The sequence below is a fragment of the Panthera tigris genome, chromosome C2, assembly GCF_018350195.1.
Source record: "Panthera tigris isolate Pti1 chromosome C2, P.tigris_Pti1_mat1.1, whole genome shotgun sequence".
NCBI classification, from domain to species: Eukaryota; Metazoa; Chordata; class Mammalia; order Carnivora; family Felidae; genus Panthera; species Panthera tigris.
The window spans coordinates 155,113,843-155,127,603 of NC_056668.1; the positions used below are offsets into that span (position 1 = coordinate 155,113,843).

Here is a 13,761-nt window from a genome sequence, read left to right on the forward strand (position 1 = left end):
TTCTTTTCTTTTCTGTCCTCTTTTCCTTTCCTCCTTTCCATCCTTTCTTTTCCTTTCCATCCTTTCCTTTTTTCCTTTCTGTCCTCTTTTCTTTTTTCTTTTCTTTTTTTCTGTTCTCTTTTCTTTTTCTTTCTCTTTTCTCTTTTCTTTTTATTTCTCTTTTCTCTTCTCTCTTTTCTTTTCCTTTCCATCTTTTCCTTTCCTTTCCTGTCCTTTTTTCTTTTCTGTCCTCTTTTCTTTTCCTTTCCTTTCCATCCTTTCTTTTCCTTTCCTTTCCTTTTTTCTTTTTCTTTTCTGTTCTCTTCTTCTTTCTCTTTTCTCTCATCTTTTTTCTCTTTTCTCTTTCCTCTTTCTCTTTTTTCTTTTCTCTTTCTTTTTTCTTTCCTTCTCTTCTCTTCTCTTCTCTTCTCTTCTCTTCTCTTCTCTTCTCTTCTCTTCTCTTCTCTTTTTTCTTTTCTTTCTTTTCGAGAGAGAATCCCAAGCAGGCCCTGCACAGGTCAGTGCAGAGGCCAACATGGGGCTCGAGCTCAGGAATCCTGAGATCATGACCTGAGGTGAAATCAAGAGTCAGATGCTTAACCCACCGAGCCACCCAGGTGCCCGTCTTTCTCTCATTCAACCTATTAGGAAATCCACACCCTTTCATCTCAATTCCGACCCAGCTGGGACTTGCACTCCACATTCTTTCATGTGTACACCATCTGTCTTCTCCTTCACGGTGAATTCCCAAAGTCTGGCACATAGTAGGTGCTCAGGAAACACTCGTCGAGTGACGTCACCTATTGCCTCATTGTCTCGCTGCATTGACTTGGGTAAGTCCCCCCTCCCGTCAGTTGGCAGGTAGGCTGGAGGCTGGCTGTCCTGCACAGCCTCATTCACATGTGTGTTAGTTGGCCAGGCATCGGGGTGGGGAGAAGGTGTACCTGGGCTCCGTGTCTCTCATCCTCCCAACAGGTTGGCCCAGGCGATCACAGGGGTTCAAGAGCAACAAGAGGGCTGAGCTTCATTTTTTTAAAATATTTATTTATTTTTGAGAGAGAGAGCGCGTGCGAGAAGGGGAGGGGCAGAGAGAGAGGGAGACACAGAATCCGAAGCAGGCTCCGGGCTCCGAGCCGTCAGCACAGAGCCCGACGCGGGGCTCGAACCCACAAACCACGAGATCGTGACCTGAGCCGAAGTCGGAAGCTTAACCAGCTTAACCGACTGAGCCACCGTGGTGCCGCAGAGGGCTGAGCGTCACTCAAAGACTTGCAGGTTTCTGCTTTTGTCACATTTACTACCGTCCCATTAATCAAAGCAAATCACATGGCTATGCCAGAGCCCTTGTGAGAGGACACTACTAAAAACCGAGGACACAGGGAGGCATGAAATGAACAACTTGGGGATCACAGTTCCTACAAACTCCTCCCACAGGCAAACGTGGCAGATTTCACAACGGAGGTAACCGCTGAAGTGCAGTGAGGGTGGGAGGGGAGGGAGGAGAAAGGACTTCCGACCCTGGGTTGTGAGTCAGGATGGGTGGGCTTAGATGGATGAGGTGGAGGGTAATGACATTGCAGATGATGCAGCATCAAAGTACCTGGGGCGGGGGTGGGGGGGAGTGTAATTAGTAATAATAATAGCATGCATCACCATCGTTTTCTGAGCTTTCCCATGTACCCGGTTCTGAGCTGAATACTTTAAAGCATTATCTCATTTAATCCTCATAATGATCCAGAAAGCCAGGATCTCTCTATCTTTATCCCAATTTTACAGAAGAGGAAAACAAGGCCTAGAGGAGGATTTTTTAGATCATCAAAGCACAACCCATAAAAGAATAAATCAATAAATTGAATAAGTTGGACTTCATCAAAATTTTAAAAAGTTTTTTTATGTTTATTTTTGAGAGACAGAGGGCAGAGTGTGAGCAGGGGAGGGGCAGAGAGAGAGGGAGACACAGAACATGAAGCGGGTTCTAAGCTCTGAGCTGTCAGCACAGAGCCCAACGTGGGCCTCGAACTCACAAACCGTGAGATCATGACCCGAGCCAAAGTCAGACACTTAACCGACTAAGCCACCCAGGCGCCCCTCAAAATTTTAAGTTAACACAAAAGAGAATGCAAACATAAGCAATAGTCTGGGAGAAAAATCTTTGCAAAGCAGGCATCTGATAAAGGATTTATATCCAAAAATATATAAAGAACTCTCAATAATAAAACAGTCAATAATAAAAGAACCCCCTCAAAAGAGGCTGAAGCTGTGAACACTTTCATCATTTACAAATAAACACACGAAAAGAAGCTCAATATCATTAGATATTAGGGAAATGCAAATAAAACCACAATGAGGGTCCCTGGGTGACTCGGTCAAGCGTCCGACTTCGGCTCAGGTCGTGATCTTTTGGTTCGTGGGTTCGAGCCCCGCGTCGGGCTCTGTGCTGACAGCTCAGGGCCTGGAGCTGCTTCGGATTCTGTGTCTCCCTCTCTCTCTCTGCCCCTCCCTCCCTCTCCTTCTCTCTCTCTCCCAAAATAAATAAATTAAACCTCACAATAAAAAAAAAAAAAAGATTGGGCTCAAGAAGAGGCATAGCGTCACTTCTGCCATATTCTGTTGGCCCAAGCCAGACTCTAGGAGAGAGGCAATAGACCGCAGCTTTCAGTAAAAGCTCTGGAAGTCCGGGAGACACAGAACAGCCAGGGCAGAAAACAGACGGTGAGTCTGAAGCAGTGTTAGCTGTCCATTGATAGGTGGTGGAAAGGGGTTTACGTGGAAGGGTGGTGGAAAGGGAGGTCTGGGACAGAGCACAGAGATCTTTGGCCATCAGGTTAAGCAATTTGAGTTAACTTTTAGGTAAGAGGGACCAGGTGGAATCGGGAGCAGGTGGAATGAGTGAGGGTCAGGGTTGCGCTGAAAAAAGGAAAACTTAAATGGCATAGAGACCTTCAGCTACAAAATCAGAGAGCATTTGGAATGAGAAGCTGCACAGGCTTATACATATTTTGATTTTCTGCTATATTGGTCTTTAAAACAACCTTTGTTGTTCTTTGCCCCCTTATGAAAGGTACACATTTCATTTTAGAAAATCTAGGCTGGGAGCTCAGCTTAAAAACGGCGGGCCACAGTGGGCACTGGAGGGGAGAGTGACAGGAGGAGAGATGGCCACTGTGTTAGAGGGGAAGGAGGACACAATTGGTTGTATGAGACGTGGAGGGCCAGCGGAAGGTAGTGATGAAGCAATGATAGATTTAAGTGGCAGGCACTCACCGAATAATGATGATAAAAAGCTAATGTTCAAGGGGCGCCTGGGTTGCTCAGTCGGTTGAGCACCAACTTTGGCTCAGGTCATGATCTCACGGTCTGCGAGTTCGAGCCCGGCATCGGGCTCTGTGCTGACCGCTTGGAGCCCGCTTCGGATTCTGTGTCTCCCTGTCTCTCTGCCCCTCTGCCATTCATGCTCTGTCTCTCTCCATCTCTGAAAAGTGAATAAAGCTTTAGAAAATAAACATTAAAAAAATAAATACAAAAAGCTATTATTTAAATACGTGCTTGGGCATTTATGTGTCATTGGTGCTATACTAAAAAGCATACACTTAATAGCTCACTTATCCCTGACGAGCTACGTGTTTGCACCAGTCGCGTTACAAGCATGAGAAATCTGAGACAGGGAGGTTAACTAACTTGGTCAAAGTCATACAGCAGAGTGGTGGAGATGGGAGGTAAGCCTAGCTGAGCTCTGAACTACTTTGAACTACTAAAGCTACCTAGCGATTTTTACTTTTCCTGTGTACAATTCAAGTGTCTCTACCATAGTCTCGTCAATTTCTGGGTAACTAGAGTTTACATTATATCCCCTCCCTTGCTGCTGTTCTGAACTCAGGGTTGTTGAGAGCAGCTGATGCGCTTCTGTCAAATGATCTCAAGGCCAGAGTCAGGGTATGGAGTCAAGAGTTGGCCAGGTGTGCGGAGCTCCCCTCCCCCCCACCTCAACTGGCAGGAGGCAGGCAATGAATGACTCAACAGCTGTCTGTTAAGCTGGTACACCCCCCCCCCCCAGCATGGCTCAAAATAGTAATTGTGATGTAATATTTGTTTAATGTCTGAAAAGAATACTCTGGTGATTTATGTACTTCAAAATTATGTAAATGTACCCTCAGGATGCTGAGTGAAAGGTGCAATTTTGACATCAGAACCAGCGGATGCATCAAATATTTAATTAAAGGACCAGATGAAAAAAGCAGATGATGGAAATGTGGTCTCGCCACTCCCCCCGCCCCCAGGTCTGAGACAGCAGCAAGGTCCTGTGTCACCCTTGAAAACAAAACAGGACTACAGATGAATTCGAGAAAAAATGCACATTTACCGTCTACCTATTTTTAGGGCGGGTTTCTTTTTAAAAGCGGCTGTTAAAATACAAACGATGTATTTTCAGGACTCAGGAAAGAACATGTAGTCCCTTTCTGATGTTAACCAGTGGAGGGAAAGCTGGAAGGCTGCTTGCTTAGGAAGGGTGTTTATTAGCTAGGATGGCAGTGAAAAATTTAATACTCGTTTATAGCAGGGGACCGTCTTGGGCCCTTCGTCTGGGTACGTGGCTCTCCTTCCTCTCATGAGTAAGCAATAGCCTTAGGAAGTCTCATCCCAATTTGTCCTGTATTGCTATACCGTATTTCAAAACCTTAACTGTATTTCCATAGCAGTGGGGTTAATTACTTGCTGCAAAGATTCCCCGATTTCCTACAAGTTGTCTTAATGGAAACTCGGAATGTGCTGCATGAACCATTTACACCGCAGCCCTGTTTCCTGGCAGTGTCCTGCCAATTCAAGAAAGGAAAGAAAGGGAAGGTACTTCACCATAAGGAAGCAAGACCTTTTTTCTCCCTGCTTGCTTTCTCCTTTCTTTTCTTTTTGGTTTATTGTGGGGAATCGTCTCCAGGAAACCAGCCCGCCAACCGTGGTCAGGTGTGATTCCTGTTCCTGGAGTTACACCTTCCTGCTCCACCAGGGTGTCTCAACTGGCTTTTCGTCTGGGCCATCCGCTAGCAAACTGGCTTAGAGCCGTAGGACCTGGAGGACAGATGAGTCTTTCCCCCTTGGCATCTTTTTTTTTTTTTTTTTTTTTAACCTTTTTAGCTGCTTGAGGGTGAGGCTATCCAACAGGGCGTCCAGGGGGCTGGTGGCCCATCCCTTTTCTGACCCTCTGGGGCCATCTTCCTTCTGGCAGTTCTCTTCCCCCATCTGTTTTCCTCTTGTTTTTGTTTAAAACAAAACCAAAAAAAAAAAAAAAAAAAAAAGGAATTAAAAACAACCAGAGAAAGGAAAAGAAACAAACCCAGAAATACACACAACACGTCTGGAGCAAGGCCAGCATGGCAGAAAATTCTGTAGCAGTGTGGAGATTCATGTGTGAGCATGTACATGTTTACACGTGCGTCTCAAATTATGAAAGAAACTCAGATTGGCAGTAGATGGGACCAAGAGGGGCCCCTCCCTCATCTTTAAAGTATAAAATGTTTACTTCTGTTTCATGGTAAAAAAAAAGGGGGGGGGCTCTGTTTTGTTGTTTCCCAGTTTTATTGACGTACAACGAACACATGTTATGGTTTCCTCTGATGATGATTTTTCCACTCCTCACACCTCCCAGTGAGTGTGCACTGAGCCCGGATTCAGTCCAGGGGCTGAGGTGAGCGCTCCTAAGAGCAGCTGAGGACCCGGGCCTTTCCTGTGGGGCTGTGAGGCTCTTCTACCCTGAAGCTCCTTCCATCTCAGGACAGTACTTGGGCCGCAGGAGGAATCTGTCCTGTAAGGGAGCTGTTTCTGCAGCCTGAGGCCTTCAAGCGCATTTGTTCAGCTGGGATGATTGGAGAGCTCTTTCCAGGTTGATTTTCCCCTGGAAAACTACCTGAATTCTGATGAACCAACTCAGAGGAGCTGGGGATGTTTACATAGTTGTGTTTTGTTTTTTTTTTTCCTTCATCATTTTGGTTATTGAGGCTGAACACCAAGTTATTTTTTTTCTTCTTATTGAAGTACAATTTACAAACAGTGAAATCTTGAACAGATCTTAAATGGCAGACTGACAAGTTTGGACCAATGTATACACCAGTATATTTCTATTTCCTTACTGCAGAAGGTTCCATCCTCCCCCCTTCCCAGCCCAAATCCCTTACCCCCAAGGGTACTGGTCCTATCCCCACGGCTTAGTTTTGCACGTTCTAGAATTTCCTGTGAATGGACTCGCACAGTATGAACTCTTTTGTGTTTGGCTTCCTTCTCCTAACATGATGTTTTCGAGATTCATCCAGGTAGTTGCCCGTACCGGTAGGGCCCAAGATGTCACTAACGTGACGTGTTAAGATGGGGACAGTTGTTCACCCGTTGGCCTTCAGACCAGACGCCCTCTAGACCCTGGTATGTGGCCTTCTGTGCTCTTCTAAGCCAGCCTCTCTCCAGGGCCGAGCAAGTTCCTCTCCCAGAACTGCCCAGGCAGCCGGAGGAACCACCCAGATGGCCGCGTGGCCGTCCCCGGGCAGCCTCCCCTGAACCGCTGACCTCTGCCCCCCACCCCCCATTAAACTCAAAGGAAACTGGCTCGTCTGCAGATCAGAATTCAAGATTCGTTAAATTCCACGCATCCAGTAGTACACACAAGTGTGTGCTTGGGGATCATACGCAGAGTCCTTGAGAAAACGTAAAAGGAAAAAAAAAAAAAGTGTGTGTGTGTGTGTGTGTCTCGGGGGCGGGGGGGAACCCAGACCTCGCTGGCAGTGGATCTCGGCCTCGGTAGAACCAGGATTCAAAATGAAATCTTTTCTTTTTTAAATAAACGGAAGAGTCGCTCTCCGCTCCTCGCTCGGAAGGTTTCAAAGGTCGTCACACCGAAGCCCGGGGGCGTTCATCTCCCCAGCGGCCTGGAGAAGGGAGGAGGTCGGAGGGAGGAGGGAGGGAGCACACAAAAGCGAGCCGTGCCGAGAGGGCTAATGTTTCCTGTTTGCCTGGAACCCCCTCCCCTGTGTCCCCTCCCCCAGCCCCCTCCCAGCACTCGGGCGGAAGTGAGTTTGCTCCTTTGGAGATTAAAAGGATTCCGAATTCCGATCAGTCCCAATAACCGGCGTACCGAGAGCGGAGGAGAAGGAGAGGGAGGAAGAGGCGGCAAAGCAGAGAAAGAGGGGGCACGCGCGCGCGTGCACGCACTCAGGCCGAATTGGGGAGGGGAGTTGTGCACAGCCCCGGGAGGCCAGGGCGCACGGCGCGAGCAAGGGCCAGTAGGCGCGGCGCGGCCGAGGCCACCCGAGTCCCGCTCGGGGACTCCGAGAGAAGATGACGCGGGCCGGCGGCGTGGGCCACGCGGCTCCCGAGCTCACCGCGCCGGGCTGCTGCCGGCTCCACTGATTCCTGCGCGCCCCGGAGGAAGCTGCGTCCCCGCGGCTCGGGATCGGAGGGGGGACCAAGGCGAGGGCGAAATGGCCCGATGACAAAGGAAATGTGATCCCCCTTCGCTGCCAAGGTTTCAGAGAGGACGGACGTGAGGAGGAGGGGCGCGGGGCGCGCGCGGAGCTCGGATAGCATTGCACGACGGCTCGCGCGGAGCGGGCAGCGGGTACATCTAATATCTTCCTGCCGATGAATAATTCAGGCCGGCCCGCGGGGACCTGCGGCCCCGCGCTGCAGCGCGGCTAACCCGGAGGGGAAGGAGCGCGCGCGGGAGGCGCCAAGGCCCGGCGAGGCGGGGGCGCGAGGGCCCCGGGCCGCGTGGGGCGCGCGTGCGTGTTAAGCGCCGGCAGCCGCGGCCGGGCCAGGCGGGCGCGCGGGAGAACCGAGGCGCGTGGGGCGCGCGTGCGTACTACCCGCGTGCGGCCGCGGCCGGGCCCCCACTAGCTGCAGCTGCGGCGGGGCCGACCGCCCGGCAGGGGAGGCCGCGCCCGGCCGTGCGCCGGCCCCGAGCGCCGCACGCCGGGTCACCCAGGAGCCCCGGGCCGCCGCGTCATGCGGCGGGGCGGCCGGCGTCGCGCGGGGGCACACGGGCTGGCCGTCGCGCCGCTGCCGCCTTGGCTAGGGTGGGGGGCTTTCCTCTCCCGGGAAGAGACGAACTAAATCTGTTGGAGGAAAAGCCACGCACCAAACGCTCGCGGAGCCGAACGCCGCTTCACCCCGTCGGGACCCGGATTGCACAGCGGACTCCACCTTGGGTGGGGGGGGGGGGCCTCTCCCCGGGGCTGGCGAGAACCGCGCTTCGGCTGCTCCAGCGAGCCCTCTGACCTCCCCGCCCCCGCTCGCCCCTCGCGTGTCGGGACTTGTTCGGCGCTCCCGCTCCTGAAGGCAACGCAGCCTCGCGTCCTCCGGCAGGAATCCGTGTCGCCTCCGGGCAGCGGCATTTGATGCCCGCAGCGTCGGGGCCGGCGGCGCGCGGGCGGGACGCGGCGAAGCGGGGCGCGCCGAGCCGCCCCGGGGCCGGCTCCTGGCTCGCAGGCCCGCTCGATGCGTGTTTCTGAGTGAGTCGGCGGCTCCCCCCCCACCCGCCTCGGCGGTGCTCTCCTCCCCTCCTCCTCCTCCTCCTCCTCCTCTTCCTCTCCGGCCTCCTCCCGCCTCCGAGCCGGCCTGCAAATGGCTTCGTTCCCCGAGACCGACTTCCAGATCTGCCTGCTGTGCAAGGAGATGTGCGGCTCGCCGGCGCCGCTCTCCTCCGGCTCGTCCGCGTCGTCGTCGTCCTCGCAGACGTCCACGTCGTCGGGCGGCGGCGGCGGGGGCCCGGGGGCCGCGGCGCGCCGCCTGCACGTCCTGCCCTGCCTGCACGCCTTCTGCCGCCCGTGCCTCGAGGCGCACCGGCTGCCGGCGGCCGGCGGCGGCGGCGGCGGCGGCGGCGCGCCCGGGGAGCCCCTCAAGCTGCGCTGCCCCGTGTGCGACCAGAAAGTCGTGCTGGCCGAGGCGGCGGGCATGGACGCGCTGCCCTCGTCCGCCTTCCTCCTCAGCAACCTGCTCGACGCCGTGGTGGCCACGGCCGACGAGCCGCAGCCCAAGAACGGGCGCGCCGGGGCCCCGGCGGGCGCGGGCGGCCACAGCAACCACCGGCACCACGCGCACCACGCGCACCCGCGCGCGCCCGCCTCGGCCCCGCCGCCGCTCCCGCCCGCGCCGCCGCCGCCCGCGCCGCCCCGCGCCGCGCCCGGCGCCCCGGCCGCCTCCCCGTCCGCGCTGCTGCTGCGCCGGCCGCACGGCTGCAGCTCGTGCGACGAGGGCAACGCGGCCTCGTCGCGCTGCCTGGACTGCCAGGAGCACCTGTGCGACAACTGCGTCCGCGCGCACCAGCGCGTGCGCCTCACCAAGGACCACTACATCGAGCGCGGCCCGCCGGGTCCCGCCGCCGCCGCCGCCGCTGCCGCGCAGCAGCTCGGGCTCGGGCCGCCCTTCCCCGGCGCGCCCTTCTCCATCCTGTCCGTGTTTCCGGAGCGCCTGGGCTTCTGCCAGCACCACGACGACGAGGTGAGTGCGCGGGGGGGGGGGGGGGGTGCGGCGAGGGGGGGGCGGGGGCTCGCGCCCCCCCCAGTACCTCCGTCCCCGGTCCCCACGCGAAGGGAGCGGGGTGGGGGTGGGGGTCCTCTCCGGCTCCCGTGTCTTTCCCCTGACGACGCGGCGGTCGTCGGCGCCGAGGAGGTCGTTCCCCGGGAAGCGTGTGTGGCGAGGTCTGGCCTCGGCGTGCTTGCTGCGAGGGACCCCGGAAGGCGCGGTGTCCCCTCTTCTCCGTGTCTCGTTTCGTGCAGTGGCAGGTCGTGGCCGCCGTAGCCTCCGTGTGTGTGTGTGCGTGTGTGTGCGCGCGCGCGCGTGTGTATACAGCTGGCTTGCGTGTGCGAACCCCCCCCCGCCCCCTTACCTGGATGGTCCCCGAGGTTTGAGAACACTCCCCCCTTAGGGGCTTTGATTTCCTCTTTTCTGTTTGACAACACGTGTGTGCTGTTAAGACGCGGGATGGAAGGTGTGTGTGTGACTGTGTAGACGCGGTCTCTGGTGCAGGCACAGCACAGCCCCCCCCCCCCCCCCCCCCCCGGGTCGTGAGGCCCCTCCGTCAGCGCGTTTTCGCGTCCCTGCTTGTCGGACTGGCAGGCTGGCCTTGGACTGGGGTGTGAGCCCGGACACGCACGGCTGTGAGTCGGCAGCGCGTGTGCCCGCGGGGACCCGGTTTGCACGTGCGCGCCTGTGAGTGGGGGGAGTCGGGGGGCCTTGCCCGCGGGCCTCACCGAGCTGGCACGACAGCCCCTCGGGCCGCCCCCGCCGGCCCCGACCGCGATCCGTGCGGGAATTGGTTTCCCGGAGGGGGGAGGCGCCCCCACCCCGCTGCGCCGCGGGCTGGACTTCCCTTCGAGAAAAACCGGAGCCCCCCGCCGCTCGGCGCAGAGTCCGCGGGCTGCGGGGCAGGCTTTGGGTTTGATTTCGCTCGTTTGGCCGTCGACTGAACCTCGCTCGCTTACTTTCCGCACCGTGTGAGGCCTTCCGCTTACACCTTGGCCCGGCCCGTCGGAGGAAGGGACTAAAGTCTTTGAGGAGCGGGCCCCGCCAGGAGGGTCGGTGACTGAAGCCGCCGTCCGCCCGCAAACCCGTGAGATGTGGTGTGTGCGGTGGCGAGGGTCCTGCCTGGCAGGGGAAGCAAGCGGGAGATGGCGGAGGCTTTGGAGACCAGGAGCGCGTGTGCCGGGACCGAGCGGGGCCGAGGCTTGCGCAGTGTGCCGCCTCCTCCACTCCTAACCTGTTATTTGGGGACGAGGGCGGAGCTATTGCTTGATGGCCTTAAGCCGGCGTCTCCTATTGGAAAAAAGCCGAAATTCTAATCTACTGGTTGTAGGCGCCGCATTTTAAGTTTCCTTCCAGATATTGAGCTAGGGGGCATTCTTTTCCTTCGTCTTTGAGCCTCGGGTAGGCACCTTAGAAGTTGGCACATTCGGGGAATGCTCTTACACTTTTAGAAAAATGAATGATTGAGCTAAATACCGATCTTGAAGCCCAGGAATGAAAAGATGGAGTCCAATCACTTGAAGATTAGGGTCGGGGGCGGGGGGGGGGGAGTGAAGGGAGGGAAAGAGCGTCTCGAATCTGCCACAGTCTCCCTCCTGGGGGTTGGGGGGCGCTGGTTGAATTCTCCCTCCCGGCAGCTGAGCTTAGACGTCAGGTTTTGTTTATGTTCCCAGTTAAAGATCTACACTCGTTTTACTCGGGCCAAGGCAGAAAGATGCTCCGTGTGGGCAGACTTGTAAAAGGTTTATACACTTTTAAAATTCTACCACTGTTGAAACGGTGTGGGCGGGTGTGAGGTGTCCCCTCGCCCTGGTGGTTCTCCGGGATGCCCTGAAGATTCGCTCTGTAAGTTGTGCGACACTAGGCTCAAGTCTGGCAAAGCATTAATGGATTCCCTCGTCAAACTGCTCTTTAGAAGCAGGAAGCTTTCTCCGTTTGGGGAGTTGTGTCCCCTCCGGTTTCATTTAGAGAAGGTATCTCGGACAGGAACGCTTAGACCTTCGGTCGTGGTCGTCTCTGCGCTTAGGATGCTGGGAAGTGTGGGTTTAAAGGTGACAGACCAGTGCTGTGAACGGCGGGCCAGAGTGTTAGGAGAGAAAGCACCAGGCTCGTGCAGGGAGGGGTCCGACCCTCGAGTTCTTGCCCATTGCCCTCTGTGTCAGGCCCGGTCAAACAGTCCAGGGAGCCCCCTGCCTTCCAGTGGTGCTGCCTGGCCTCGGGAAGGAGGCTGGAGCCCCGGCCTCTCCCGGCTTTAATGTCCGGGAAGGTGCTTTGGGCGCCCGGGGACGTGGAGGGGCCAGTAGGGTCTGGCCCGCAGGGCTTTCCTTAAGCACCCTCCACTCCACCCCCCTCCCAGGGTACCCTCCTTAGGGTAGGCAAGGTTTCCAGAACGTGGCTTAAAATGTGCCTCTAAAACCTCAAAGAAGATAATTGGATTTAACAACAAGACGATAAAGGAATTGTGGCTCCTGTAACACCGTAGCTTGGTGTCCCAGTGGTGAGTTCAGAGGCCTGCAGGCGCCAGGCCCAGGCCCGGCCGAGAGGTCAGCACGGCGGGAGCCCTGGAGGCGGCGGCGCAGCGGCCGCTTCTCTCCCCGCGGGCACCGAGAAGGCGGCCCGGAGAGTCGGGGCGCGCGCATTTTGGGCACAGCGTGTAGGAGTTGGGCGCGCCCCGCGGTCGCCCTGGTCGTGGTGCTGTCGTGTGGGAGATGAGCCCTTGGCGGCTGCAGGCCACGCGGGCGGCTCAGAGCTCAGGGGCGGGGGCGGCGGCGGCTGGGGCGCGTCGGCACCCGGTAACTGGCGGGAAGCAGCGTGGGATCCGAGCGTGTTCGTCCCCAGGAGAGGCCCTGTCACTGGCGGGGTGGGGACGTGGCGGGGACGCGGTTGCCATCTTGAGCCACGGGAGGCATTGCAGCTCAGCCAACCGACCAGGGCAGTGTTGTTCCCAGTTAGGCCGGGCGGGTGGGTGTCGATCTTCCTGTCTCCGGCATGGAAGATGGGGTGCAGGTGCTGATACAGTTGGCCTTGGACCTAAAACAGCCAAGCGAACAACAACGACAAAAAAACCCCGACAGCTTCCTATCAGTATAAATTCTAGAATTCCAATCCAATAGGATCCTGTATGGGGACCCATCCATCCTAGGCTGGGGGAGCTCTTTTTCTCCCCAGGAAACGACTCTCCAGAAGTCAGCCTCATTCCACTTTGAGGAAGATGGCTGCCTCAAATAATTGGTTGAGGAATGAATTCTTGTATCTTACTTTGACTGAGTCATGGTGAACGGGGATATTACCGGTGCTGGTCCCAATATACCCTGCATTCCCGGAGCCTAAGCTCCTTCAGGCAGGCATCCCTGAAACTGTATGTGCGAGCTGTGTAAGTGATGAAATGTATATCCGGGACACTTTGTTCAGGGCAGGAGGAAAACCGCGAAAAGAAATGTGCATTCTAGTGTTTGTGCGCCCATCTTCCACCTGCTCTGCGGGATTTGGCGGATGTGTGTCTGCTTAATGCACGAATCTCCCCCATTTGCCAAACCAACCTAGCTTTCCATACATTCCTTGGAAATGATTGGAACTTGCCACTTTGAATCCAGTTCACCAGGTAGATTCCTGAAGGTTGAGGTCTCTGGAATTAAACAGACAAACAGAAAAATGCTTGACGAAAATATATGGGCGAGAGATGCTCATTATTGATCTCTTAATTCCTTAGCCTTGAATGTAACCTTGGGCTTTCTAAAAAGTCACAGGACGAATGGAGCCGAGGGATGTGCCGGGCCTTCCGTCAAAGTGCCTGGGGATGGATTTTAGCAACTTGGATCCCGGGGACGTGGGCCATGGCTGGTTTGGCAAGCCTGTGCTCCTGAGATGGCCTTACAGGCATAGCCTCGTCTAAAGTGTACCAGTAATCGTGGAGGCTGTGATGGCATGGGCAGTCTAGACGTCTTCTGTGACTGACTTTTCTTCCTACGGAGCAAACGACACTGGGTTTAGGGTGACATAGGCTTGTCTCGGTCTGCAAAACTTTTCCTTCCGATGCTAGGAAATACGTGTTTTGGAAGCCTGGAGATGCTTGAGGAGGAAGACGGGAGCTCTCTGCCTCCCTGCAGTTCTCAAGTGGATGCTAGTGAACACTCTTCGCTTCAGTTGTTTCCCAGTTACTTACTAGGACATGGAATAAAGAAATGTGCAGAGTGTTGGAGGCGTAGAATTTCCCTTTTTCCACCCTGATTCTCCCTCCTGTTGTAGCTACTTATAAATGCTATTTTTAGGGAGCTCTGTCAA

At 55.7% G+C, this 13,761-nt stretch overlaps 1 protein-coding gene across 1 annotated transcript in view; it reads left to right on the top strand.

Moving 5' to 3' along the window:
- Positions 1-8,580: 8,580 nt before the first annotated feature.
- Positions 8,581-13,761, top strand: part of TRIM71 (tripartite motif containing 71) — a 66,496-nt gene continuing 61,315 nt past the window's right edge. Inside the window, exon 1 of the mRNA XM_042956503.1 lies at positions 8,581-9,456. Coding sequence (XP_042812437.1) covers positions 8,581-9,456 — 876 coding nt within the window. The remainder of the gene's footprint in view (positions 9,457-13,761) is intronic.